Source organism: Bubalus kerabau, chromosome 17 (genome assembly GCF_029407905.1).
Source record: "Bubalus kerabau isolate K-KA32 ecotype Philippines breed swamp buffalo chromosome 17, PCC_UOA_SB_1v2, whole genome shotgun sequence".
Classification (NCBI taxonomy): Eukaryota; Metazoa; Chordata; class Mammalia; order Artiodactyla; family Bovidae; genus Bubalus; species Bubalus kerabau.
Window position 1 is genome coordinate 66,845,452 of NC_073640.1, and position 26,785 is coordinate 66,872,236.

General features: G+C 58.8%; 2 protein-coding genes across 5 annotated transcripts; both read left to right on the plus strand.

Moving 5' to 3' along the window:
- The first annotated feature begins 233 nt into the window (after positions 1-233).
- ISOC2 (isochorismatase domain containing 2) lies at positions 234-6,623 on the plus strand. Of its 4 annotated transcripts, XM_055551838.1 has the most exons (6): positions 234-356; positions 3,637-3,774; positions 3,891-4,100; positions 4,362-4,432; positions 4,573-4,690; positions 6,223-6,445. In XM_055551838.1, the coding sequence occupies exons 2-6, from the start codon at positions 3,640-3,642 to the stop codon at positions 6,301-6,303; spliced, it is 615 nt and encodes a 204-aa protein (XP_055407813.1). In that variant the 5' UTR covers positions 234-356; positions 3,637-3,639; the 3' UTR covers positions 6,304-6,445. The 4 variants fall into 4 exon arrangements, with proteins under 4 accessions (XP_055407813.1, XP_055407810.1, XP_055407811.1 ...); XM_055551835.1 differs by lacking the exon at positions 4,573-4,690 and having other exon boundaries at positions 6,223-6,623; XM_055551836.1 differs by lacking the exon at positions 4,573-4,690 and having other exon boundaries at positions 285-416; positions 6,223-6,623.
- A 6,640-nt stretch (positions 6,624-13,263) lies between these two features.
- Positions 13,264-20,079, plus strand: SHISA7 (shisa family member 7). The gene is made up of 4 exons (XM_055553458.1): positions 13,264-13,943; positions 15,576-15,730; positions 17,626-17,775; positions 19,436-20,079. Exons 1-4 carry the CDS (start codon positions 13,264-13,266, stop codon positions 20,077-20,079), a joined length of 1,629 nt encoding a protein of 542 aa, XP_055409433.1.
- Positions 20,080-26,785: the final 6,706 nt, after the last annotated feature.

Consider the following 26,785-nt stretch of genomic DNA (forward strand, 5'->3'; position numbering starts at 1 on the left):
CCCGAGTTCTCTGTACCCGGCGCACCGCTCCGCCTTTGGACACGCCACGCGTGCCTTTTGCGACTCCCCATTGGCCTGACGCTCTGCCTTTCTCCAGGGCGAGCCAATCACGCTCTCAAGACGGACAGCCTGGACCACGGCCCCCCTCCCCGAGGAGGGGTGGGAAGAAGCGGCGTTCTCGGATTGGCTGCCAGCGGAGCGGAGCAGAACTAGACGAGTGCCTATTGGGCCGATCGGCTCGGGAGGCGGGACGTGGAGGGCGCGGGGTGGGGCTCCGTGTCCAGAAGGTGAGAAACGTTGACCCGGCCTGCGGACCCTACCGGAGGAGCCGAGCTGCGCGAGTCCGGCGGCAGCGGGTGAGTGACTGCAGGCCTCACCTGCGGAGGGCAGGCTCGGCTTCCTCTGGCGCCTTCCGGGTAAGGCCCCGCTGGCGCTGCGGGGGGACCGACCTCCCCGCCTGCCGCTGGGGAGACCGAGGCTCCGCGGGGCCATCCGGGGCCGAGGGGACGCGGCCGGGGCAGGACTCCTGCCCACGCCGACACTAGTGGCTGGCCAGGGCCGATTCCACCCCCCGGGCCGAGTGCCCGCATCACCCCTGCGCGGAGGGTGTTTCCCCAAGAAGGAAACCGGCTAGACGGAGCGTGAAACTTGAGGGTCACACAGCCAGCGAGGCTGGGTGCGGACGCACGCCGCCCCCGGCCACCCGGGGGATCTCAACAGACCGATTCGCTCCGCAGGTGGCCGCCCATCGCGGGCCGCTCCTCTGCCCGGCCTCGGGCTTCCTCTGCCCCGAGCTGCGTTCTGGATCCTCACCACTCCCCTAGAGCACCCCCAAACTCTGTCTCCAGCCCAGACCCCGCCCCCACGTGTTTCATCTACTCTGCCTCAATCAGGTGGGCTCTCCAGGGAATTAGCCCACCCTCTGACGACTGGAAACCAGGCCCGCCTGCCCCCTCCTCTCCGTCCCGGCTGCCTGGACTGGACCCTGCCCTCCCGGCCTCCACCTCCAGTCCAGCCCCACAGGCTGCCAGCGAGGCCTCCCTGTTTTCTATTTTCAAAACTTTCTTGTGGAAGTTTATTACACGTGTAGGGAAAAGTACAAACCACAGATACACAGCTCACGTAACTTCACAAAGAGTATGGGAACAGCATACAAACGCAGAAACCAAACACCCCCGACCCGAAGTCCCAGCTCCTCCTTCATCACTGCTGCCCAAGGACCACCATTATCATGACTTTAATGCCACCGATGGGTCTGGCTGGGTTCTTGCCTTATGTACACGTTTTACTGTATTGTATTCACTATATTGTATTTACCTGACTGGAGAACCTGTTTACACACTGTCAAAAATTCAAGAGCAACAGAGTCATACACACAGTGGTCAAACATCCTTCACACTCCGCCCCTCAGAGACCTGTCCCTGCAGAAAAAGCCTGTTCTTACGTGCTTGCCAGAGAGCAAATACGGATTGCAGCAGTATGCAGGCTTTTTTTTTTCCTTCTTGCATTTTGGCACAAATGGGAGCACTGTTGACACACTATGTTTGTCCCGTCTGTACCCCGTCACCCCCCTCCTTAACATCTCTCAGACATTTCTCCACATTGTTACTTAAAGATCTTCCTTGTGATTACCAGTGCCCTAACCGTGGATGTTTAGACTTATTTCTGTTCTTTTGCTCAGGGAGGGGTCTCATAGTGAATAACTTTGTCCCATAATGAATAACTTGTGTCATTTCACAGGCATGTCTGCAGGCATGCACTTAGGCTAAACACTTAGCATGAGTTCCCTGGGTCACAGGGTTTGTGAATCTGTAATTTTGAGAACTGTGGGCCCATGGTTCTCCCTAGGGGGTGCTTGCTGCAGTTTACACTCCTACCAGCCCTGCAGGCGCACCCGTCACAGGCTTTTGGACATTCCAGCACCCCACCCACTCCTGACCCTGTCCCTCCAGTTTCTTGGAGAGTTACCAGTTACCAGCCAGAACCGGATTGAGGAGAGCGCTCCAGGTGGAGGCAGCTGCCTTGGCAAAGGCCCTGAAGGGGGATGTGGCAGTCCAGCGCCTTGTGGGAGGAGGGTACCTCTTACTCTTGAAGACAGAGAAAAGCCATGAAGCCTGGGGGAGAGCTAAGATGGGGTAACAAGGTCACCTGTGTGTTTTCAAAAAGATTGCTTTCTCTCTCTTTCTTCCCTTTCTTTGGGAGAACTCTGCCAAGACAGAGTAGCTTCCCCAGAAATCCTCACCCTGGCCATAGCTGTAATTACACAATGAAGTAATGCAGTGTGGTTTCATTTTTGAGGGAGTTTCCCTTCCATTTGTATTTTGAGACAAAATTCCCATAGCATAAAATTCACCATTTTAGCCATCCACTAAGTTTTAAACTTTAGATATGCCACATGTAGGAAACATTTTCAGTGGTAGATGTGCTCAGTTTAAAGAATAACCAAAAACACCTGTGGGACTCCCGACACTGAAACTTGCCCTGAGCAAGGGTCAGCTGGCTTGCCCTCCACTGGATGCACTGGGTCCGCAGGGCCTTTGTTTCCTAAATAAATTAACAAATAAGTGAGTGACATGCAGAGATGGGGGGAGCTGCAGACACAAGCCAGGACTCCCCATTTGTGCAGCAGTTCCAGGAACCAGAGACACAAGTCTCTGGGAACATGGGCTGGGACCATGAGACTCGGGGTGTCCAGGGCCCTGATGGGGAAAGGGGGCAGTCACCCCTCTAGTCCCTGCAGCACCTCCGCCTTCATGGACCCCTCCCCTGGACCTCAGGGTCCTCCCCTTTAAAAGGGCCGCTGCCCAGGTGACTCTACCAGTGCCCCCCTTAATTTTTACATTGCTTGCTTTCTTTTTAATGGTGGGAGGGGCTTCCCCTGGAAGCCCAGGGGGTTAAGACTGTGCTTCCAATGCTGGGGGCACGGGTGTCATTCTTGGTTGGGGAACACTTGCCACACAGTCAAAAATTAAACAAAATAAAAATAATTTAAAAAATAAAATTGTGGCAAAATATACATAACCTAAAACTTACCATCCTGACCATTTTAAAGTATACAATTAAGAGGCATTTTGTATATTCCTAATATTGTGCACCAGCACTATATTCCAAACACTTCCATCTCCCCAGACGGAAACTCCGTGCCCCTCTTCAGTCTCCTCCGCCCCACCCCACCCCACCCGGCCCCAGCCCGCTCCGTCTCGGTGGACGGTCCATGTAAAGGGACTCCTGCGCGGTGCTCTGTGACTCCGCAGCATTCACGGCGAGGTGCGTCCGCGCTCCTTTCCTTTTCGTGGCCGAATACTACACCTCGTGGGTACCCCAGCCTTTCTTTCTAAGACCCCTAGGCGGCGGGGTTCAGCTAGTGAGTCTCAGGCGTGGGTAAACTGCATTCAGGGAGGCAATCAGACCTGAGGGATCGCGGGGCGGGGGTGGGGGGTGCAGCTTTGCCTCAGGACCCCATCCCGACCCCTCAGGGGCTGACCGTACCCTCCGGGGGACTTCAGAGCCTCAGTCTCCGTCCAGGCTGCGGGAGGGTCACAGTGGGAGTCTAGGGGGTGAGTGCATGGACCCCGGACATGCAGAGAAGCCCCCTCCGAGCCTAATCGCACTCCCTGGGCCCTCGGTCCACTCCAGGACATGGCAGCTGGGAGGCCCGCGTTGGGCCGCGTCCTCCCCGGATCTTCCATGCTCTTCCTGTGCGACATGCAGGAGAAGTTCCGCCACGTCGTGTACTTCCGCCAGATCGTCTCTGTGGCTGCGCGCATGCTCAAGGTACAGCCCTGCTCCCTCGGACCCAGGTCCAGACCCCATGCCTCTTCCCTCAGACCAGGAGTCCAGGCCGCAGCCCCTTTTGGGCTCAGACCTGCGCTCCTCCGCCCCCATGCCAGGTGGCCCGGCTGCTGAGTGTGCCGACAGTGCTGACTGAGCAGTACCCACAGGGCCTGGGCCCCACGGTGCCCGAGCTGGGCGCCCAGGGCCTCCAGCCACACTCCAAGACCTGCTTCAGCATGGTGCCGGTGGTGCAGCAGGAGCTGGACGCACGGCCCCAGCTGCGCTCTGTGCTCCTCTGTGGCTTGGAGACACAAGCCTGCATCTTGGTGAGACCCCCACTGACCCTTGGGACCTCCTTTCCACCTGGGACCTCCCCAACCTGAAAACCCAGAACCCTGGACACTGCTTCCTGACCCGTGGCTCCCCTCCTGAACCTGGGACCTTCACCTCCACTCAGGACCCCTGGGCTTTCGTCCTGCCAAGGATACCGCTATAATCCCCACCCCTCCTGCCCTGGACCGCCCTCAGCCCCACCCTGGCCCCCGTCATTCCTGGCTGGGGTGGTCCTGACATCTCTCCGCCCCCAGCAAACGGCCCTGGACCTCCTGGATCGTGGGCTGCAGGTCCACGTGGTGGTGGATGCCTGTACCTCCCGGAGGTGAGCTCTTCTCAGGGGTGAGGTGCGTGTGGGTTGGGTTTGGGGCACCCAGGGAGAACCCGGGGGTGGATCCTTGCTGAGTTCACCGGCTGTCTGGGCGTGGGGTAGGGACCGAGACACCCTCTCCCCCACCCCCTCAGCCAGGTGGACCGGCTGGTGGCGTTGTCGCGGTTGCGCCAGAGCGGCGCCTTCCTCTCTACCAGCGAGGGGCTCATTTTGCAGCTCGTGGGCGACGCCGCCCACCCTCAGTTCAAAGAGGTACTGGACCCCCCCACACCCGACCTCCCCCTTCTCCCACACAAACAGCAAATGCCTTTCCAGCGCCCACGGTACAGCGGCAGAATACATCCGGGAACATAGCAGGCTGCCGCCCCCAGGGGAGACTGCGGGTCAACACCGTACATCCCGGAGGGGAGAAGCCAGCTGACCCTGAGGGCTGTAGAGAGAGAGAAAGCAGGCGAGGGCCGGGTGTGCCAGGACGGGTTGCTGAGGGCAGTCCAGAGGCCTCCCGGAAGAAGGGGACTTTAGAGCGAGGTGGAGATGGAAGGGAGCCACGGGGACCCTGTCCACAGCTCCGCCCGGCCCTTCCCCAGCACCCCTCCTCCTCCTCCTCCTCCTCCAGTCTGTGATACTCAGGTCCAGCCTCCACAGCCACCACCCAAGTGGCCTTCCCAGTACCCAGGTCTGACTGGGTAGCCACGGCTTCACACCTTGGCCCTTAGGGTAACGGAATATGCCAATATCCCAGTCCTCTGAGATCTGCCCCTTCTCCTCCTCTTAGATCAGGTCTGTTGAGCATTTACTGAGCACCTACTGTGTGCCAGCCAGTGTGGCAGGTCCAGGAGCAATCGCAGAAAAAGACAATCTGTATTCAGTTTCACATGGCGGCCAGGAGCTGGGGAGGGAATCTGTGGGGTGTGTGAGATGAGATGGGGGCCGGCAGCACGGAGGCCCCTCCTGGGGGTGGCCTTAAAGCGGAGACCTGAAGTGTGGGCGGTGAGCAACCGGTCATCCGAAAAGCAGTCTTGGCAGAGTGGACAGCTAGGGCAGAAGCCTGGATGTGGGACTAAGCTTGACTTATTCAAGGAACCACAGAAGGGCACGGTGAACTCAGGGTGGAGGAGGGGCGGGAGGCTGGGAGGAGCCAGAGTGGAGTCTTCCCAAAGGTTCTGGTGCGGTTGCACCCGGGATCTGGACACTGTCAGATCTGTGTGTGGCGCTGGGCGGCTAATGGACATGGGGTAGGAAGGAGGGAAACGAGGGTGGAGGCGGCAGAGTTACAGGCCTGGCTCACTTTCATTTTGTAATTTCTGTAGGTTAGCATGAGAGGACTTGCTGGTGGGTGCAGTGCATGAAAAGGCAGCCCAGAGAGGGTGAGCACAGCCGCTCAGGCTGTGCACTGATGGGGGAGGGGGTGGAAGGTCAAATGACCACCAGCATCTAAGAGTCAGTTGCATAAGTGCCTCCAGACTTGAGGCGCAAGGCGTGGGCTGGACCTGAGAGTTGAGAGGGGAGATTACTTAAGAAGTAGGTGTACCCAGGAAGCCCCAGGACAGTCAGTCACCCTCAGTGGTCGAAGCCGGTAAGGTGGGCCCAGGTGACAGATAATCAGGCACTAACCCTGGTAAGCTGTGGTGAAAGGGAGACCACCAGCAAAAGTCTTGAGGGGAGGGGGCGGTTAGTTTGGCCAGTTACTGCCCGGGGGTTGGGGGAGGGAGGAGTGCGGCGAGGGAGATGAAAATGGATCTGTTGTGGAGACGGAAACCCCTGACTCCTGACTCCCCCTACAGATCCAGAAGCTCATCAAGGAGCCCAGCCCCGACAGCGGGCTGCTGGGCCTTTTCCAAGACCAGAACCCCCTCTTCCGCTGACCTCGCCACCCTGCGCTGTGCGGAGACACCCTCTTCTCCTGTCCTCGGGACTCTGGCAGGCGTGCTTTCTCCCCCCGTCGCCGGGTCCCGAGAGTGGTGCAGTCCACCGGGAGAACCGCCCCCTCGGGAGGGCGGTGGGTGCCGCCTCCCCATTGGGCCGCAGCTCCCGGAAATGTAAATGAAGCTCCCGGAGCTGGGCGAGGGTTGGTCGAGCCGGGCTGGAGGCGGGGCTCGGCCCCGGGCCACTCCAAGGGGCGGCGAGGGGGAGGGCGTCACAGTCTGTGTGGGACCCGCTCACGGAGAATAAACACTGATGTGACTGTGGGCCGAACCATTCTTGGGCTGGGGGGTGTCCCGGGGGCGACCAGGGCCCGCGGGCGGCGGGGGAAGAGGGGTCCCCGGCAGGTGGGGAGGGGGTGGTGCCTCCGCTCAACTCCTAGCCGGCGGCTCGAGGCAAAGGCGAGGGCGGCCACTCACATCTGCACCGCAGCCGGCGCGCATCTGCCCGCAAAGGGACTGCCGGCCCGGGTCCCCGACACGCTGCCGGCCGCCCCCCAGGCAGCGCGCGCGCACACGCCCAGCCGGGTTGGCTCGCAGACACGCGCTCGCTCTGCCTCCTCCGGCCGGCCCCCCACGTCGCCGCCACCCCCCCGACTCCCCCAGGGTCCCGCATCCGGAAAGTGAGGTGAGCGCGGCCGCACCCCGGTGCGGAGGGGGAAACTGAGGCAGGAGGGACTTGGGGACGCGGAGGAAGAGACAGGCATGCGGTTGAATGGATGGACGGATGGATGGGAAGGACTGATAGCTTCATCTGAGTGGTCCCTGTTGCCCTAAGACAGGAGCCCGGGGATCCGCATGGGGGCTCCCAGAATTCTACAGCCCCCTTGGAAATCTGGGAGTCGGGACTCAACGAGACCCCCAGTCAGGGCCGCTCAGCCCTTTTAGAGTCTCAGGCTCCCCCACCCCCATCCCGCAACCTTTGGGGGCCCAAGAAGGCAATCTGAGTCCCCCAGGGACCCAAGCGTCAGAGCTCTCAGCCAGACCGCCCCCACTGGGGAATCAGAGCACCCCCCCTCCCCGTTCCTGGATCCCAGACCTCGCTCAGAAGGCCCGGTCACCGGACCCCGCGTCAGAGCGCCCAGGGGCCTCTCTCTACAGGGACCTAGGAGTCCCTGCTTCCCCCTCCTCCAGGAACCCCTGGGACCGGGCGCCAGCGCCCCCGGCCCCCGCCTTCCGAATCCAGGTGTCCCCCCTCCTCACCCCCCAGCCTGAAGCCTCGCGTCTCGGAGGCCGCGCTCGCGTCGCCATGGCAACAGGAGTCTATTTTGCGCTGGGAACACACAGCTCCCGTCGCAGCGCCCCCCCACCCCGCCCCTCTAACCTGAGCCTGAGTGAGAGTGAGGGGCCCGGGAAGGGAGATGGGTGGTCCGGGGTCGGAGGGGGCACAGAGACACTCACAGGGTCAGAGATCTGTAGACAGCAAACCTGGGAAAGACACACACAGAGATGGAGACACGCAGTCAGAGGTAGCGAGAGACGGGGATGTGCAGAGAAGAGACTGACGGGGCAGAGGGGAGGAAGAAATGCTGGCACGCGGAGGAGACGTAGGGCAGAAACGGCAGGATGCAGAGATGCGCTGAGACACGTGGAGAGAGACGGGCTAAGAGAGCCCGTGACCCCGGGCACCTCCCTGCAGAGATGAGACTGGCCGGCGGGCCGAGGGAGGGGCAGTGGGCGCGAGATCCGGGAGGAGGTCAGGACAGGGAGACGCAGAGACTCCCAGAGACAGAGAGCGGACGGGAAGGCCTAGGCACCCGGCGGGCAGCGGGGGGTGCGTGGGGACCTGCCGCGTCTCTTCCTCAAACCCCGCCCCCGGGCGACGAGCTGGAGGCGGGGCCGGGTGCCTCCACCCCGCCGCCCCCTCCGGGAGCTGGGATCCCCGCCCCCTACCCGGACCCCTGCTGCCGGGTCTGCCTCCTCTTGAACCCGGATCGCCCCTCCTACTGCCTTCTCGCCACATCCCTACCCCAAACCCACCCTCAACTCCAGACATTCCTAGGAGGCCCGCGCGCCTTTTGCCTTCGGACCCCCGCACCCTCAGCGCCCACCTGCCCACCCCTCTCCAACGCCCTGCAGCCCGAGATCAGGCTTCTGACTTTCTCTGGGTCTCCTCCCCCTGCGGGTCTCTGTCCTCCTTCTCAGGCTGTCTTTCCTTCTCTCTCGCTCTCCTTTGATCCCCAGTTATCTGGGTCTTTTTTCCCCGTCACTATTCGCCCTCCCAGGTCTCTGCCCTCTTCTCTTTGAATATTCTTTGAATATCTTCAGTTTCTTTGAAAGGAGGAGAATATCCCTTCTCTTCATCTCTGTTCTTCTCTCCCTGGGTCTCTGACCCTCTCCCTGTGTTTCTCTCTCTGGGTCTCTCTCTCTCTCTCTCTGGGTCTCTGTGTCTCTTTCTGGGTCTCCGTCTCTCTCTCTGGATGTCTCTCTCTCTCTCTGGGTCTCCGTCTCTCTCTCTCTGGGTCTCTGTGCCTCTCCCCGAGGCTCTTCCCTGAGTTTCTATGTTTCTCTCTCTCTGGGTCTCCGTCTCTCTCTCTGGATCTCTCTCTCTCTCTCTCTGGATCTCTCTCTCTCTCTCTCTCTCTCTCTCTCTCTCTCTCTGGGTCTCTGTCTCTCTGGGTCTCCGTCTCTCTGGTTCTCCGTCCCTCTCTCTGGGTCTCCATCTCCCTCTCCCTGGGTCTCTGTCGCTCTCCCTGAGGCTCCGTTTCTATCCCTGAGTCTCTATGTCTCCTTCTCCCTGGGTCATTACCCCTCCCTCTCTCTAACCCTCTGCCCTCACCCTGAGACTCTCTCCCCGGCCTCCGGCATCCTGTTCTCACTCTGCTCCCAAGCATCTCACGAGGCAGTCCTTGCCCCGCCCCGCCCATTCCAGCTGACAGGGTCAGAAGAGGGGTGGGGGGTGAGGTGTGTGGCGCAGTGCTGGCAGGGCAGCAGGGGGAAGAAGGGGTTCTCCAGGAGCACAGGGACCCCATCTCACACTGGCTCCCTGAGCTCTGTGCCCACCTCTGTTATCTCTCTGGTCCTGGACTAGGATTCTGGGTTCTGGCCCTGAGCTGCTGGCTGTGCCCGGGGCGGGGAGGGAGAAGACGGCTTGGGGGAGGAGGATCGTGCCTTCCTGCGTGTGTGTCGGGGAGGGGGTGCTGTCTGGGCGTGTCTGAAGGAGGGTCACATGCCTGCTTCCAGACGCTCCGCCGCGGGGTTTGCACTAGCGTGTGTACCCACGAGGCTGCCCGTCTGGCTGGGATACAAGCATCCACAGTCTACAGGCGGTGGGCAGCGTGTCCAGGTGCAGCTGGCTGGGGCGGGTCTCTGGCCGCGTTCTGGAGCTGTGTGTGGTCCCAGGGTGTCATGGTGTCTGAGACTGTGTCTGTTGGGTGCTGTGGGTGGGAATGCCCAGAGACGCAGGGCTGTGTGTCCACAGGGAGCTGTACTGCACGTGTGTTGGGAGGAGGCTCGGGTGTGCTACCAGGACGATCCTGTGTGTCCTTGCGTGCTGTGTCTGGGCCACCACGTGGGTGTCCTGTGTTCCGTGTCACCACACACACAAGCTCTGTTGTGCGTCCGTGCAGAGTTCTGTGAGGCCGAGGAAGGCTGGTCCTCTGTATCCGTGCATCTGGCCCAGTGTCGGCAGGGGTAGGTGCTGCAGGGCAAGAGGTGGGACACAGGGGAGGGAGGCTCTGGGCCCCTGCTGACAGAGGGGTCGTGTGTGTGTGTGTGTGTGTGTTGCTGGACCTGAGCAGGTGTATGCCCCCGCTCCTCCTGCCCCACTCCCCAGAGCTGTCAATGACCAGGAGTTGGAATTTCCCTGGGAATGTGCCTGTGTGTGAAGTTGGAGGGGACCACGGCACTCTGTCAGCAGAGGGAGAAATTCTGTGATGGAGCCCTGCCAGAGGCTTGGCACAGCATAGGGACCGAGCCTGCACACTACTAGCCCATGTGGGGCAGATGAGACCAAGGCACCTCTTGGCCCTGTGCAGCATCCCAGCATCTGTGATTTAGCAGGCAGATGGCACCCTTGTGTGTGTTTGGAAGGAGTGCCCCTTCCCACAGATGGATGACGCCCCCCCAGTGTGCCTTGGGAAGGAGAGCCAGTCTCTCTGCCAGACCCTCTTGTGCAGTGCACAACCTGCCCAACCATACGTGGCCGCCCTTGTATGAATGAAGGAGTCCACATCGCCACGTGCATGTGTCGCTCTCAGAAGGGGTATCTCTGTGAGCATGAAGGCCTGCGTTTCTCTGTGTGGGACAGAGGCATCCATGTTCTATGGGCGGTGGTGCCCTGAGTTCAAAATCTAGCTGTGACACCATTTGATGTATGTTGGTTGTTTTTCTGTTTCTTAACTGTAGTAAAATATATGTAACACAAAATTTAACCATTTTAAGTGTACAAGTCAATAGTATTTAATGATGGTGTGTGACTACCATTACTGTCTAGTTCCAGAACATTTTCATTACCCCCAAAGAAGGCCCTGCCCCCATTGAGCAGTCAGCTCCTCTTCCCACCTGCGCTCAGCCCCAGGCAACCACTTATCAGCTTCTGTCCACATGGATGTGACTATTGTGGACATTTCATATCAATGTAATCATCGATATGTGACTTTTTGTGTCTGGCTTTTCTCTCTTAATGTCTTCGAGGTTCTTCAGGATGTAGAATCTATCGGTGCTCTGTCCCTTTTCGTGGCTGAGTATTATTCCACTGAATGGCTAGACTGCATTTTGTTTACCCATTCATCAACTGATGGGCACTTGGGTGGTCTTCCCTCTGGGGCTGTTGTAAACATTTATGTATTCAACTCTTTGGGGCAGATACCTAGGAGTAGAACTCCTGGGTCATGTGGTAACTCTAATTTTTTTTTTTTTGGCCACATCCTGCTGCATGCAGGATCTTAGTTCCCAACCAGAGACAGAACCTGTGCCTCCTGCATTGGGAGCACAGTCTCAACCATTGGCCCACCAGTGAAGTCCCTATATGTTGAACTCTTGAGGAACTGCCAAAGTGCTTTCCGGAGTGTGGGCCAAGGCACTTCTTAGAGGACTGTGACACACCACGTGGGGGCGTCCAGAAGGCAGCGGGGAGCGCGGGACCGCGGCCAGAGCAGAGCTAAAAGGGAAGGTTGAGGCCCCATGGAAACGCGGGTGGCGCCTCAGTCTCCCACAGCCCTCTCCGCATCCCAGCCCCCAGCAGCCTTTGATAATGCTGTGGTCCCAAGATACACGTGCACTCAAAGGGGAGGAATAAAGGGTAAAAATAACAGCGAACAGACATCTATTAAACTAGTCCCACCCACCCACCCTCACTCCCACCTCCTCCCGCTGCTTTTATTTCTTCATGGCCTCCTTCATAATTTCTTAGTGTTTCTTCATAATAGTTTTCAGCGTGCGTCCCATTGATACGTGTCTGTGTACTGGCTTTGTCTGCGTGCCAGAATGCGAGCCCCATAAAGACAGAGGCGGAACCCTGCGGTTCACCCACTGCACCCCCAGCCTCAGTAAACGCTGCTGCAGGAGCCCGCCTGCTGGGCTGCCGCAGACACAGCGAGGCCGACCTGTCCGTCTGGCCCCTCTCACCCTGTCCCCTCCAGGGAGTGTAGCGCCTGCACTAGGCCAGGTGCTGCTCGGAGCCCTCCGAGTGCGTGCTCAGTTGCGTCTGACTCTGCGACCCCATGGACTGCAGCCCACCAGGCTCCTCTATCCATGGAATTCTCCAGGCAAGAATACTGGAGTGGGTTCGTCCTTCCAACCACCCAGTGATAGCCACCCTTACCCCCAGTTTATAGATGGGGAAACAGGCACGTGAGGACTTAGGTGTGTCCAGTGCCAGGCACCTGGCACATGGTGGGGCTGGGAGATGACCCACTGCCACTCTGACTTGCCAGCTGTGCAAGGAGACACTTCAGAGCTGAAATTGTAAGAGAGAGAGAGTGTGTGTGTGTGTGTGTGTGTGTGTATGTGAGGGGTAAGGGTGGGGAGTGGGGCAGAGAGAGAAGGGAGACAGAGGCTCAAGACCCCTCGACTATCAGACCTAAATAAAGGAAAAAAATAAGCTTTGGGGGAACTGAGGACCACAGGGGTGTAGGCCAGCAGTTCTAACTGAGGGCAAATGTGCCCCTAGGGGGACACTGGGCAATGCCTGGAGGCATCCTATGTTGTCACAATGCGGTGGGGGGGGGGGGTGTGAACGCTCCTGCACCCAGCAGCTGCTGCTAAACACGCCAGGGTGCAGGGACGGGCCCTCAACAAAGTGCACTCCGCCCCCGTCAGTAATGTAGGGCTCCCTCCCTGCCCTGCCTCCTGGTCTACGAACTCAGATTCTCAACTCGGATCTCTCTTTCCTCCCATCTACTCTCCTCTCTCTCCTCCCCGTCTCCCCACCCCCGTCCCCCGCGCCCCCTTCATTGCCGCCCTTGGTCCTGCTGACCCTGCCCACCTCCGCCCTGGCTCCCTGGCTCCCCTCGGCCTCTCCCTCTGCCCTCTCCCTCACCTGCCTCCTTGGTTTCTTCTCCCTCCATCCCATCTCTCCTCTGGTTTTTATCCGTCCCTCTCATTTCTTCACACCCCTGTCCACTTTCCCTTTCCTTCCCATTCATCACTCTATGACCCTTTCTCTGCCCGTGATCGTTGCTGTTCCCCCTCTGTGGCATCGGCACATTCTTCTGTGGCTCCCGCATCACCGACCACTGCCCCCTGGGCCTGGCCAACCCCGGGCCCATGCATGTCCCCCCCTTTTCCGCCTCCTGGCTCCTGCCCGCCCCCTCCCCGTGCTTCTGTCTTCCCTTGGGCTGCCTTCCTCATCCTTTCCTGCCACCATCTCCACATCTCTGCACCTCTGGCGCCTTCCGTGCACCGTTCCAGCCTCGGTTCGCCCCCCAGCCTGGCTGCCCTGGCCGAGCTCCTGCGCGCCCCATGCCGGCCCTCCTGCTCCTCGGGACCCTCCTGTTACTGGCCTCGACTACCGGCCAGGCTGGGGCGCGTCCGTCCAACGCCACGAGCGCCGAGCCCCCGGGTCCGCTGCCCGCCCTGTTGGCGCACCTGCGGCGCCTGACCGGGGCGCTGACGGGCGGCGGGGGAGCAGCGGGCCCGGGGGCCAACGGCACCAGAGCCAGCACCCCGAGCTCGGCGGGCGCGGCCGCACGTGCGCCCCCTCCGGCCGAGCTGTGCCACGGCTACTACGACGTCATGGGCCAGTACGACGCCACCTTCAACTGCAGCACCGGCTCCTACCGCTTCTGCTGCGGCACCTGCCACTACCGCTTCTGCTGCGAACACCGCCACATGCGCCTGGCGCAGGCCTCCTGCTCCAACTACGACACGCCGCGCTGGGCCACCACGCCGCCGCCGCTGGCCGGGGGCGCCGGGGGCGCCGGGGGTGCGGGCGGGGGTCCTGGGCCCGGCCAGGCCGGCTGGCTGGAAGGGGGCCGGGCGGGGGGCGCTGGGGGGCGTGGGGGCGAGGGCCCAGGGGGCAGCACAGCCTACGTGGTGTGCGGGGTCATCAGCTTCGCCCTGGCCGTGGGCGTCGGCGCCAAAGTGGCCTTCAGCAAGGCGTCCCGTGCGCCCAGGGCGCACCGGGAGATCAACGTGCCCAGGTGTGTGTACTCTGGGGCCGGGGGGCGGAGAGGGGGTGCTGGGGGCTGGACTTGGGCGACGGGGGCGGGGCCAGCATGGAGTGAAGTGGGTGGGCCCGCATGGCCAGAGGCTGAGGCAGCCTCCCCAAGCTCGAAGCTCGGAAGCCGATGCCTTGAGGAGATGGGCGGGGCCTGAGAATACAGGTGACTTAAGTGACAGGCTAGGGAGTGACGAGGTTGGTTCAGGCCTTCATTCAGCAAATATTTCTTGAGCGCTTTCTGTGAGCCAGGAGCTGGGGCACAGCGCTGAACAAGACAAAATTCCTGCACTGACGAGTAAACCTAGCCTCTAATCCCAGGTCAGCCGCCTGCGGGCTGTGTGACCCGAGGAAAGTTGCTTAACCTCTCTGTGCCTGTTTCCTGTGTCTGTACAGTGGGGCTAATCATTGTTCCCCACCCATTCAGACAGCAACGAAGATTAACTGGGTTGATTCATGTCCAGTCCTGGCACATGGTAAACCCTCAATAAATGCTGGCTACCGTTATCATAAAGATAGCAAGCAAGCAGTGTTAGTTGCTCAGTCGTGTCCAACTCTTTGGGACCCCGTGGACCATAGCCCACCAGGCTCCTCTGTCCATGGGATTCTCCAGGCAAGAATACTGGAGTGGGTTGCCCTTTCCTTCTCCAGGGGATCTTCCCAACCCAGGTATCAAGCCTGGTCTCCTGCATTGCAGGCAGATTCTTTACCATCCAAGCCACCAGGGAAGCCATGCACATGGGCAGTATACTTTCAGATACTAATAACTGCTGTGAAGTAAAGCAGTATGACGAGCTGTGAGTGGGAGGGGAGGTGCTGTTTTACATGAAGGGGCCAGGAAAGACCTCTCTGAGCAGAGACCTGGAGGATAAGAGAGAACCAAACAGGTATCTATGGAAAGGGCACTCCAGGCAGAGGAAGCCGTAAGCGCAAAGGCCCTGGGGTGGCGTGTTGGAAGGACTGTGAAGAGGCCCACGACACTGGAGCGCAGTGGGTTAGGAGGAGGTGGACAGAAGCAGGCAGAGGTGGGTTCATCCTAAGTGTGGCAGGGGGGCCACTGGAGTGTCCTGAGCTCCGTGTGCGGCCACCTGAGCCCTGGGCTGTGGCATGTGAACTTAGCCTGCAAGGGACAAGGGCAGAAATGGGCAGGCCAGGTGGGTCTATGGCTCTGAGAGGCAGGCTGCTAGCCGCAGAGGTGGCGACAAATGGTTGGGATATATTTTGGAGAGCGAATCCAGGGGATTACTAAGGGCCATGGAGGAAAGACAAAGAAGAGTCAAGGGTGAATCTAAGGTTTTATCGCCATGGGGACGGCAGCAAAAGAAACAGGAGTAAGGTCCCAGGTTTGGGGTGGCGCAGGGCCACAGAGAGGACGCTGTGGAAGGGACCACACAAGAGGTAGGGTCCAGATGAATTGGGGAAGTGAGTCGAAGGGACCTTGAGGCAGGCGGAGCTCAGACTGACGCTAACAAGGGGCGTGGCCAAAGGCGAGAAGCCGAGCTGAACTAAGACACCCGCAAAGGTGAGAAGGGGAGGGGAAAGAGGCCTGCGCCCTCCCTCTCTCCATCCCTACCCGCAGCCCCCAGGCCACTGACCATCCCTCTGCCCCTTCCAGGGCTCTGGTGGACATTCTGAGACATCAAGCGGGGCCCGGGGCCCGCCCGGACCGGGCACGAAGCAGCTCCCTAACCACAGGGGTCGGAGGCCCGGACAGCATGCCGCCGAGGACGCCCAAGAACCTCTACAACCCCGTGAAGCCGTCCAATCTCGGTGAGCAGAGGCGGGGCTGCGGCTGTCCTCGGCCCCGCCCCATCATGTGGCCCCGCCCCAACGGTGGCCCCGCCTCCCACCGCCCTGGACTGCCTTCCCCGCACAGTGCGGGCTGAGCCCTGTTCCGGACACTGCTCCAGACGGTGCAGTGAGCCCGCCCCACTCCCTGCCCTTCCGTGGGCACCCTAGGTGGGCACCGCGGGCGCGTCGACGGTTTCTCAAGCCACTGCGCTTGAGAAACTCATGTCAGATCACCCAGCAGCCGGTGACACACAAGGACGCAGGTAGCCACTGAGTTGGAATGTCTGGAGCTAGACGCCTGGTTAGAATCCTAGTTCTACCACTGTGACCTGGGGCGACCGGCTTCAGTTCTCTGGGCCTCAGTTTCCTCATCCATAAAATGAGCATCAGAGGAGGGCTTGCCTCACATCACGGCTCTTCTTACGGGCCGTGGCCAGAGCGTCGGCGGAGAGGTCCAGGCGGCTGGGAGAGGGTCAGAGGGCCTGGTCTGGGGAGGCAGAGGAGGCGCCCTCAGAAGATCTTGGGGCAGTGGCCAGGGGACGGAGGGGAGTTTCTTGGGCAGCTCAGCTTGTGAGGCCCCCAGAGCTGAGGCTGGGGAGAGGGTGGGCAGGCACCTCAGGAAGGGCCTCGAGTGCCGGGCCAAGCTGAGTAGCTCTGTGTCCTGAGGGCAATGGAGAGCCAGGGAGGAGTTTAGAGCGGGAGAGGAGCAGAGTCCCGAGTGGGCAGGTCTATGTCTCTGGGACCCGTGTGCAGGGAAAGAAGTGAGAGGAGGAAGGCTCCGGAGGAGGCTGGGAGGCGGGTCCAGGCAGTAAAGTACGCGGATTGATCTGAGGTCAGGAACGCAGGAGAGAAGAGGACTTTGAGTACTAGTGATGAAGAGTCATTTGACCTGGATCTGGAGGGATGAGCAGGAAGGAGGTCTTCAGGCAAAGAAGGGGAGGAAGGGGTTCAACGCGCAGAAAACAGCGGAACAGCACGTGCCCTGTGGCAGAACTGAGCTGGACCACTGGGCATCAGAGGGAAGCAGGGCTTGAGGGGAGGGGTGAGAGATGAGACTGAGGGCAGGTCGGAAGGCCTCAGAGGCCGCCCCCAGCTTAGACTGTGTCCCATCGGTGATGGTGAGATAGGTGGAGGGTTTCGCGCAGCAGAGGGGTGTGTGTGTGTGTGTGTGGGTGTGTGTGTGTGTGAGGAGCACAGTGGCTGGGCTGGTCTTGGAGCTGGGCAGAAGGCTGGTTTGACGATCCAGAAGGGAGAAGGAAGTCAGGGCAAAGATTGCAGAGCTGGGGACCAGGAAGACGCGAGCAGGGAGCCCTCCACACGGACCTGGACGGGGTGCCAGCTGGGCGCCGGCAACGGCAGTGACGCCCTCCCCTCTTGGTCCCCACAGATAACCTGCACAACTACCTGCACCTCAGCGTCAACAGCCCCAAACACCACGCTGCCACTCTGGGTACGCACCCGGGGCGGGCAGGGCTCCCTCCCTCCCCACCTGGCACTAGTCGGAGCCAGGTACCCCGATAGGGCAGGGCTGAGGCCGTGGGAGCCTGTCCTCACGGACCAGCCGGGTAGCCCTGGAGCGGTCCGCGGGAAGCGGCCTGGAGCTCGGCCCTCCTGCCTGGGGTGGGGCACACAGGACGTGCCGGCTGCGCCTCCTGCTCCTTCCCCAGCAAGGAGCCCCCGAGGGGACGTGGGGGGAGTGAGCAGAGGGAGCTTGGACTGCTGCAGCTTTGAGGGGCTGGAACCCCAGGCTGCTAAAGCTCTAAGGGGGCGGGGGCGGAAGCGCGGGGTTCGAGGGAGCAGGGCCGAACTGACCCCGGCCGTGCCCTCTGCCCCAGACTGGCCTGGACTGACCCCGGCCGTGCCCTCTGCCCCAGACTGGCGGGCCATCCCGCCGCCCAGCCCCTCCTTGCGCTACTCCACGCTGTCCTGCTCGCGGTCCTTCCACAACCTCTCGCATCTGCCCCCGTCCTACGAGGCCGCCGTGAAATCGGAGCTCAACCGCTACTCCTCTCTCAAGAGGCTTGGTGAGTCCCAGGAAAGGGGCTGCCTGGGCGGCGGGGCGGGGGCAGGGCTTGGGTTCAGGACCCTGGACAGTGGCCCGAGCGCCTGCTCAAGTCCTCGATTCCCTCCCCCCCTCCCCCGCTTAGGGTTCTTTTTTTTTCCTCCAAGGGCTTCCAGAAAGACTCAAGGTCATTCTGCATCGCAGTTAACTAGTTAGGGTGCTTTTCATAAGTGCAAATCCATGGTCCTCTCCACAAGATCTATTGCATTCATCAGGACTTGTGTTTGCGATTAATAGAAACATAATTTAAAGGAAAAAAAAAGGTAACTATGCTGAAACACAACTTAGGGAAAAAAGGTAACTACGTTGGCTTGATAAGGCAAATTCTGTGTGCCACAAGCTTCAGGTGTGGCTGAACCCAGGTGCTCAAGAGCTGGCGCCAAGATTCTACATCTCTCGGCTCTGCTGAACAGTGGGCTGGCTTCGTTTTCAGACAGAATCTCCCTCTGTGATGGCAAAGACTGCCCTGACAATCTTCAGGGCAGTTCTTACCAGAAGAGTCTCTCCCAGTGATTGCAGCAAAAATCCCAAGCCCAAACTCCACTGGCCAAGAAAGGTCATGAGCTTGTCCCAGAACCAGTCACCATGACTCTTGATTGGACATTCCTGGTCGTGGAGGAGGCGTCACACATTTTAAACTGAGATTCATAGTCAGAAAGGGTTTTTATATTGTGTCTCATGAAACCCACATACACCGGCAACTTTTTAATTACAGCGAAGTTTTGAAACTTGCTCTTGTGGACATTTTCAAACACATTCAAGAGCAGAGAAATGATAAAATGAACCCCTAGGTTCCTATCACCCAGCTTTAACATTTTCTGACTTGCTCCTTCCCCCACCCCATCTTTTGGTGGATTATTTCAAAACAAATCCCAGATATTATGTCACTTCAACCATTGGTATTTCAATAACACACACAGCTGAAACAAAAATTGTACTCACCCTTATTCTCTTGATGGGCTTCCCTGGTGGCTCAGATGGTAAAGCATCTGCCTGCAGTGCGGGAGACCTGTGTTCAACCTCTGGGTTGGGAAGATCCCCTGGAGAAGGAAATGGCAACCCACTCCAGTACTCTTGCCTGGAAAATTCCATGGACTGAGGAGCCTGGTGGGCTATAGTCCATGAGGACACGACTGAGCGACTTCACTTTCTTTCACTTTTTTCTTATTGTGGGAAACTTTCTAATAATTTTTTATCCTATTTCATTTTGCAAAATACTGTCTCTACCCACAACATTGACTTTACAATCCATGAATGGGTCGAATCGAAAAATACTTTCTACAGGATGAAAGAGAAGGAAGTTTCCTCAAAAAGCAAGAGCTGGGTTCTACGCCCAAAAGAAAGGATATTCCCAAGCGATTTAAAAAACAGTCCCCCTCCTCGTCTATGGCCCCAGCACCGCAAGCTGGGCCTGGGAACATGTATTCTTCTAGCTTGACTGTTCCCACGGGTTAAAACCGTGCCCCTGCCCAGGCTAATGCCCAGGAAGTTCCGGTGATGTCTGGAGCTCCCTGGGGGCTGGAGGCCCAGTGCGAGGAGAGGCAGAGGGATGGCCCAGGGAGGCGGGCAGCTTCTGGGCCGGCAGGGGGCCCAGCTCTATGGTTTCCCCACTTCTCCCGCAGCCGAGAAGGACCTGGACGAGGCCTACCTGAAGCGCCGGCACCTGGCGGAGGTGCCCCGTGGGACGCTGCCCCTGCACGCGCTGCGGCGACCCGGCACGGGGGGCGGCTACCGCATGGATGGCTGGGGCGGCCCCGAGGAGCTGGGCCTGGCCCCCGCGCCCCACCCTCGGCGCGTCATGTCCCAGGAGCACCTGCTGGGCGACGGGGGCCGGTCGCGCTACGAGTTCACGCTGCCGCGCGCGCGCCTCGTGTCCCAAGAGCATCTCCTCCTGTCGTCGCCCGAGGCCCTGCGCCAGAGCCGCGAGCACCTCCTGTCGCCGCCGCGCAGCCCCGCGCTGCCCCCCGAGCCCTCCGCACGAGCCAGCCTGGCCGCCTCCCACTCCAACCTGCTGCTGGGGCCCGGGGGACCCCCCACGCCGCTGCACGGCCTGCCGCCGCCACCCGGCCTGCACGCGCACCACCACCACGCCCTGCACGGCTCACCGCAGCCCGCCTGGATGTCAGACGCCGGCGGGGGTGGGGGCACGCTGGCCCGCAGGCCGCCCTTCCAGCGCCAGGGCACGCTGGAGCAGCTGCAGTTCATCCCCGGCCATCACCTGCCCCAACACCTCCGCACGGCCAGCAAGAACGAGGTGACTGTCTGAGCGTCCAAGGCTGGGCCGGGGGCTGGGGCGCTGCGGCCTGGGGCCCCCATCCCAGCCTGCACCCCCTGCCACACCCGGCTGGGGGGCCTGGAATCCAGACCTGCGGGGGCCAGGAGGGCTACCTCCAAGGACACGGTTTTGGACGAAATCCTCAAGAGAGAAAAAGTTTCCTTCTGCAATGTCATGGCAGATAAGATCCTCCTCCTGTCACAGTCTGAGGCAGGGCCTCCTTCCCATGACGTCATCACAGAGGAAGAGGCCTGTATGTGAGGTCATCAGTAGTAAAAAAACATCTGTGTTCATCACAGGGACAAACCCTGCTTCCCATGAGGTCATCGCAGAGGAACAGGCCCACTACAGTCATCGCTGGAGGCCGTGTCTGTGCTCCACGGTGTCATCACGAAGACCTCCCTCTGGTGACGTCGTAAGAGGACCAATGCCTTGTCCCGTGACATCGTCCCGAGAGACAAGGAGCCCTCCTGTGACGTCACTGCACAGATAAGTCTCACCCTCTGATGTTGTCTCTGGCACCAAAAGGCCTCTGTGGACCTCATCGTCAGGAAAATATTTTCTTCCAAAGAAGATGCCTCTGTCTATGAAGCCGTGCCTGCAGACAAAGCCATCTTCCGGGACGCGCCACAGGGAAAAGCACCTCACGTCCTTACCAGACACAAGGCCTCCTTTCTAGGACATCGCCACAGGGGTTCTGCTTCCTTCCTGTGACGCCATCACCAGAGGAGCTGGCTCGCCCTGTGATGTCATCCCCGCAGACGGGCAGCCCGTTAGGGGCCTCTCCAGGGTGAGGCCCCTCTGCACCACAGCACCAGACTCTGCCTGCGCGGAGATTACGTCCCCGTGAGACACGTCCACTGCGATTGCCCAGCATCCACAAGGCGGGCCGCCCAGAGCCCACGACTAAGCTGGGGGCCACCAAGGAAGGGACCGGTCCTGAGATGCCACCCCAGGTGTCATTGCTGGGGCGGCTGCCCTGTGGGGAAGCTTTGGCCAGAGGTGACAGCCCACCCCTGGGGCCCTGGAGCTGTGACGACACCACCGGAGACACTGCCTGCTCTGGGAGGCCATTCCTTGTGATGGTGTCACCAGAGTTTCTGCCTTGTCCCACCATGACTTAGCTTGGATGCTCTCTCCCCTGACCCTAGGGACAAGCCCTATGCGATTTCCACCAGATCCTCCCCTCAAGTGAGGCTGGGCCATGGGTCCTCCCCCCATGCAGGGATGTCACCTCCTGGTGACTCCTGGAGGACAGCATGCACTCCCAGACTGGCTTCTGCTCCCAAGGAGGCCGCTCCACTGCTCCTAGAGTCCTGGGGACTCTTAGGCGGCCCCACATCTCTCTGCCACAACTACAGACATCATCAACTCTGCAGAGTCCTGGCCGCCTGTTGGGGCGGGGGGCGGGGTGTGCCTGCTACTGACATCATCGGCACCACAAGACTTCCACCACTCACGGCCGCATTGCACCTGGGCTCCCGTGGCAACCATGCCTGGTGATGACATCATTTCCCAGGGTTCCCTATGATCTACGGCATGTTCACCTCCCAGGATCCACCACAGCTAGGGCCTCGTTCTCATCCAAGATTCGTCATAACTGCAGTGTCACCTTCGAAGGTAGCCTAGAGCCAGTGGTGTCAGCATCACCCAGGATTCTCCACCAACATGGTGTCGTCATCCCCCAGGATTCACCACAGCTGATGATGTCATCATCCCCCAGAACCCGCCATGACCAGTGATGTCATCACCTTCCAGAATCCAGTATGGCCGATGGCGACATCTTCTACCAGGATCCACTAGGACTGATGATGCCCCAGTTTCCCACAGACCCCCACAATTGTGCTGTCATCTCCCAGGACCCACTCCAACCGCGATGTCTTCATGCCCCAGGATCCACCTTAACCATGCTCTCATCACCTCCCAGGAACCAATTCAGCCATGATGCCACCAGGCCCCAGCATCCCTGAGCGTCGATGATGTCCCGGGACCCATGACATCCAACATCATCATCTTCCAGGATCCACTTCAACCTTGGTACCATCATCAACTGGGATACACCAAAACTGACATCCTCATCTCCCAGGATCCCAGACACCCAATTATGTCATTTATCAGGATCCATGTCAACCATGTATCATCACCTTCCAAGATCCATCCCCTTGGGAGCCAAGCACTATATAGCCAAGTACAGCTATATTTCAATTCTCTTGTGGGGTCACCTACAGTCGTTCCCTTTAGAGGAACCAGCACAATATGTATTCTTTCCCCCCCTCCCTCAAAAAGAGCGTGGGGTGGGGCTCCCTCTGATGACATCATCCTACTCCAGCCCTTCTTGGTGATGTCACTGCCTTGCTCCTGACTCAGGCTGATGCCTGCCTCAACCCGATCACAGACTTGGCCTTGGCCAGTCCCCCCTCACCCCTGGGTGAGGGCACCAGTCCCTCTGGATAACTGCCCTTCACCCAACCATCTGATCGGTGACAGGGTCAACACAGAGACCTCTTAACATCCCCAGAGGGGGGCCTTCCAGTCCTTGGGTGATGTCACTGCCCCAGTCCCATCCCTGGCACCGGAGCCGCACCCAGCGCCACACGCCATTGGCTTGGGCCAAACTCTCCCTGGAGACACCCAGGGCCAGGCCAACAGCTGCCGACCTCCCCAGGGCCTTCAGTGGTGTCTGCCGCTGCCTCATCCCGGGAGGGCACATCTGGAGTGCGGCGGCCACCGCCCCTACCACCCACAGGGCAGGGTGTGCTCTGCATCTCCCAGGGATGGCAGAGGAGCACCACTCTCTCCCCTTGCCCCTTCACCCTCTGGGGAGTCCCCAACACCCAACGCACAATTTGCCCCAAATTCTCTTTGTACATAGCCATGTTGGGGGGCGGCCATTCCCCCACTCTTAAAGGGCTACACGCCCCCTCTCCCAGCCCCGAGGGCCAGGTCGGGGGGCCTCTTCTCCCTCCTCTGGGCCGCCCCCCTTCCTCTCCTCTCTCCCCACAAATAATGGCACCTCAGCTCATCCCTTCTCATCAGGAGCCTGGGGCAGAAACTTGGCCCTCAATTCCCACCATGGTCCCCTGGAGGAGGAAACGGCAACCCCCTCCAGTGCTCTTGCCTGGGAAACCCCATGGACAGAGGAGCCTGGAGGGCGATACTCCATGGGGTCTCAGAGAGTCGGACACGCCTGAGCAACTGAGCACACAGCATGGCTCCCACCACACTGAGGACACTGAGGGGCTAGCCCCAGTCTACCAGGGCCCCAGGGCCAGTGTTTCAGCCCCCTGTTTGCAGCTGCTCCGCTGGGCTCCCCCAATCCCTCCAAGGGCCTCGACACGCCCAGGGTCCCTAGGGCAGACTGTGACTTCCCCCAAAAGGAGCCGGCTTGAGCACCTGCCCCCCCAGAGCCCCTCCCCTCCACTCACCACCCCCAAGGAGCACTCAGCCTTCTCCAGCCCCCACATCTGCAGGGTTGGGGCCTCTCATTTTTTATATGCCCCCTCCCCTTCCACTCGCTCTTTCCTGGCCTGGATTCCAGGCATCTCGCCCCCCGCCACCCACCACACATCCCTCACTCGACACAGGCTGCCCGACCCTGGGGCCTTGACCTCTTATCTCAAATAAGCCATAGTGGGGAGAGGTCTTGAGGTGGATGAGGAAGTGGGCATGTCCTGCCAGACCCCCCTGATGCTTCCAGAGCTGAGACCTTGCCATCTGAGTCTCCTCGCTGCCCTGCTGCCTTGTACATCATACAGGCTTGTGTGCGTACGTGCACGCACACACACACACCCATTCCAGTGAGGGGGCAGTGGAGGACAGTATAGAGAGAAGATGATCCATTCTGGACCAGAAGACCTTCTGCAGCTCTGCCTGCTCCTTACCCCTCCCCACCCTGCTCCGCCACCCAACACCGGACTCGCCCCAGCTCCTTAGTGAGGACAGCCAGCCAAGCTGCACTTGGTTTTTTTTTTTTAAATAAACAGATGTTTTCCTGATCCCCGGCCTCAGGTTTACTGTGGGGAAAAGATGGGCTTCCATCTCCGCATTTGCAGGTCACTGGGGAGTCCTCTTTGTGGCCGAGGCAGGGTGAGCATCTAAGTGTCTTTGCAGATGGGTGGTCAGGGGTCTGGCAAGGGGCTGCACTGCTAGGTGCTTTTAAATCCTTGATTTCTTCCTATGTGTCTTGACTCAGCATTTAAGCATTTGTTTGCAGATTCTATTTGTTTGCACCTCCTTACATCAAATTTTTTGACTGAATATCATTAAAGTGTGTGTGGGGCGGGGGCGGGGGCGCTGTGTTAGTTTCCCTAGGCTGTGGTAACAGTAGTACCACACTCGGGGCAGCTTAAACAGAAGTGCATTCTCTCCCGGAGCTGCTGGACGCCGCAGGTCTCAGAGGGCGGTGTCGGCAGGGCCTGCTCTTCCGGAGGCTGGGTGGGAGGATCTGCCCGTGCCCTCCCCCTACAGCTTCTGGGGGCTTGCAGGCAGTGCTGACACTCAACATATCGTCTTCCCTCTGTACACCCGACTCCTTGGCAAAATATCCCGTTTCATAAGGACACCAGTCATGACAGATTAGGGCTCACCCCAATGATTTTCCCTGCAAAGACCCTATTTCCAAACAAGGTCATATTCACAGGTCTTGGAGGTTAGGACCTAAAACACTTTTTTTTGGTGGGAGGAGGGGACAAAATTCAACCCATAACAGGACGTGTGACAGAATACAGTCTAAGTGTCAGTTTTTATGATAACCAGGAAGCATTTTCCACACCTCTCTCTTCCCGCCCAGTGCATTAACATATATGCATAGTGCAGACAGAACTGTCCCCTCCTTCTGTCTCAGGAGGTGCCCCGAAGGCAAGGTTTTATGAACTTTAGGACAGCCTACCCCAGGAGCATCCAAATGCTTGTTTATCAACTGCCAGCTCTCATTACATCAAAGCATGAGTTTGCTCGTCTCTCTGGGTCGTGTGTGCAGGGCGTTCCAGTACCAGTTTTATCACTAAGAAAACCCCTTCCTCTCTAGTGCATTTAAGTGTTTGCGTCTCAAATATTAGATTTTATTCTGTATCAGTCAGGGTACTCCAGAGAAACAGAACCAGTGTGTGTGTGTGTGTGTATTTCTGTCAAGGAACTGGCCTGTGTGAGTGTGCATACTCAGTCACTTTAGCTGTGTTCAACTCTTTGCGACCCGAACGACTATAGGCCATCAGGCTCCTTTGTCCATGGGATTCTCCAGGCAAGAATACTGGAGTGAGTTGCCATGCCCTCTTCCATGGGATCTTCCCTGACCCAGTGATTGAAACTGTGTGTCCTGCATCTCCTGTGGGGGCTGGCAAATTCAGTCTATAAGGCACTTCAGAAACTCAGGCAGGTTTTCTAGGCTGCAGTCTTGAGGCAGGCTTCATTCTTTTCCAGGAAACCTCAGTTTTTTGCTCTAAGGCCTTCGACTGATTGCATGTGGCCCATCGTATGATCTACGATAACCTCCTTTACTCAAAGTCAGCTAACTGTAGATGTCTACAGAATACCTTCACAGCAATACCAGGGCTGTGTTTGAACCAACAACCAGGCACTGTCACCTGGCCAAGGTGACACATGAAACCTAACCATCCTGGCAGGGAAGGGCTAGCTGGGAGACAGAGTGTGATCTGCAGTTGAGAAAGACTCCTCCCCTTCCGTGACATGTTCACCACCAGCTAGGTTTCACCTGCTTGGGTCCATTTGTTTGACTCTAGATTAATGGGAGGGGAAGGGAGTAATGCCTTCAAACACTGATGTTGGGTCACTGGTAAAATGCCCCCATCTGGTCCATGTAAGGGTTGTTCGTCTATCTATTCTTTGTGTTGGAGGCTCTGTCTTCAGGTAGTTGGAGGGTGGGGTGGAAGGAGAGGCAGGTTGGTGATGCACTGCATCTAAGTATGGGATCACTGAGCACTCAGAGGGTCTCCTCCTGGGCACAGACTAGGAAAGTACTTCCCTGCCTCCCAGACGTTATTAGACATGCCAGATATAAACAAACCCTGCTGCTTTAGCACTTGGGGCTGCTGTTACTGTGGGACACTGCAACCTATTCTGCTGATGCACCTTGCCCATGGAGAAGGGGACTGGATGGCTGGGGGCTATTTGCTGTACTCTCTTGCATTTGTATCTTACCTGCCTCCTGAGAAATCTGTATGCAGGTCAAGAAGCAACAGTTAGAACTCAACATTGAACAACTGACTGGTTCCAAATTGGGAAAGGAGTATGTCAAGGTTGTATATCGTCACCGTGCTTATTTAACTTATATGCAAAGAGCATTATGCGAAATGCCAGGCTGGATGAAGCACAAGCCAGAATCAAGGTTGTCAGGAGAAACATCAATATCCTCAGATACGCAGATGACACCACCCTTACGGCTGAAAGTGAAGAGGAACTGAAGAGCCTCTTGATGGAAGCAAAAGAGGAGAGTGAAAAAGCTGGCTTAAAACTGAACATTCAGAAAATTAAGATCATGGCATCCGGTCCCATCACTTCACAGCAAATAGATGGGGAAACAATGGAAACAGTGACAGATTTTCTCTTCTTGGGCTCCAAAATCACTGCAGATGGTGACTGTGGCCATGAAATTAAAAGATGCTTACTCCTTGGAAGAAAAGCTATGACCAACCTAGACAGCATATTAAAAAGCAGAGACATTACTTTGCCAACAAAGGTC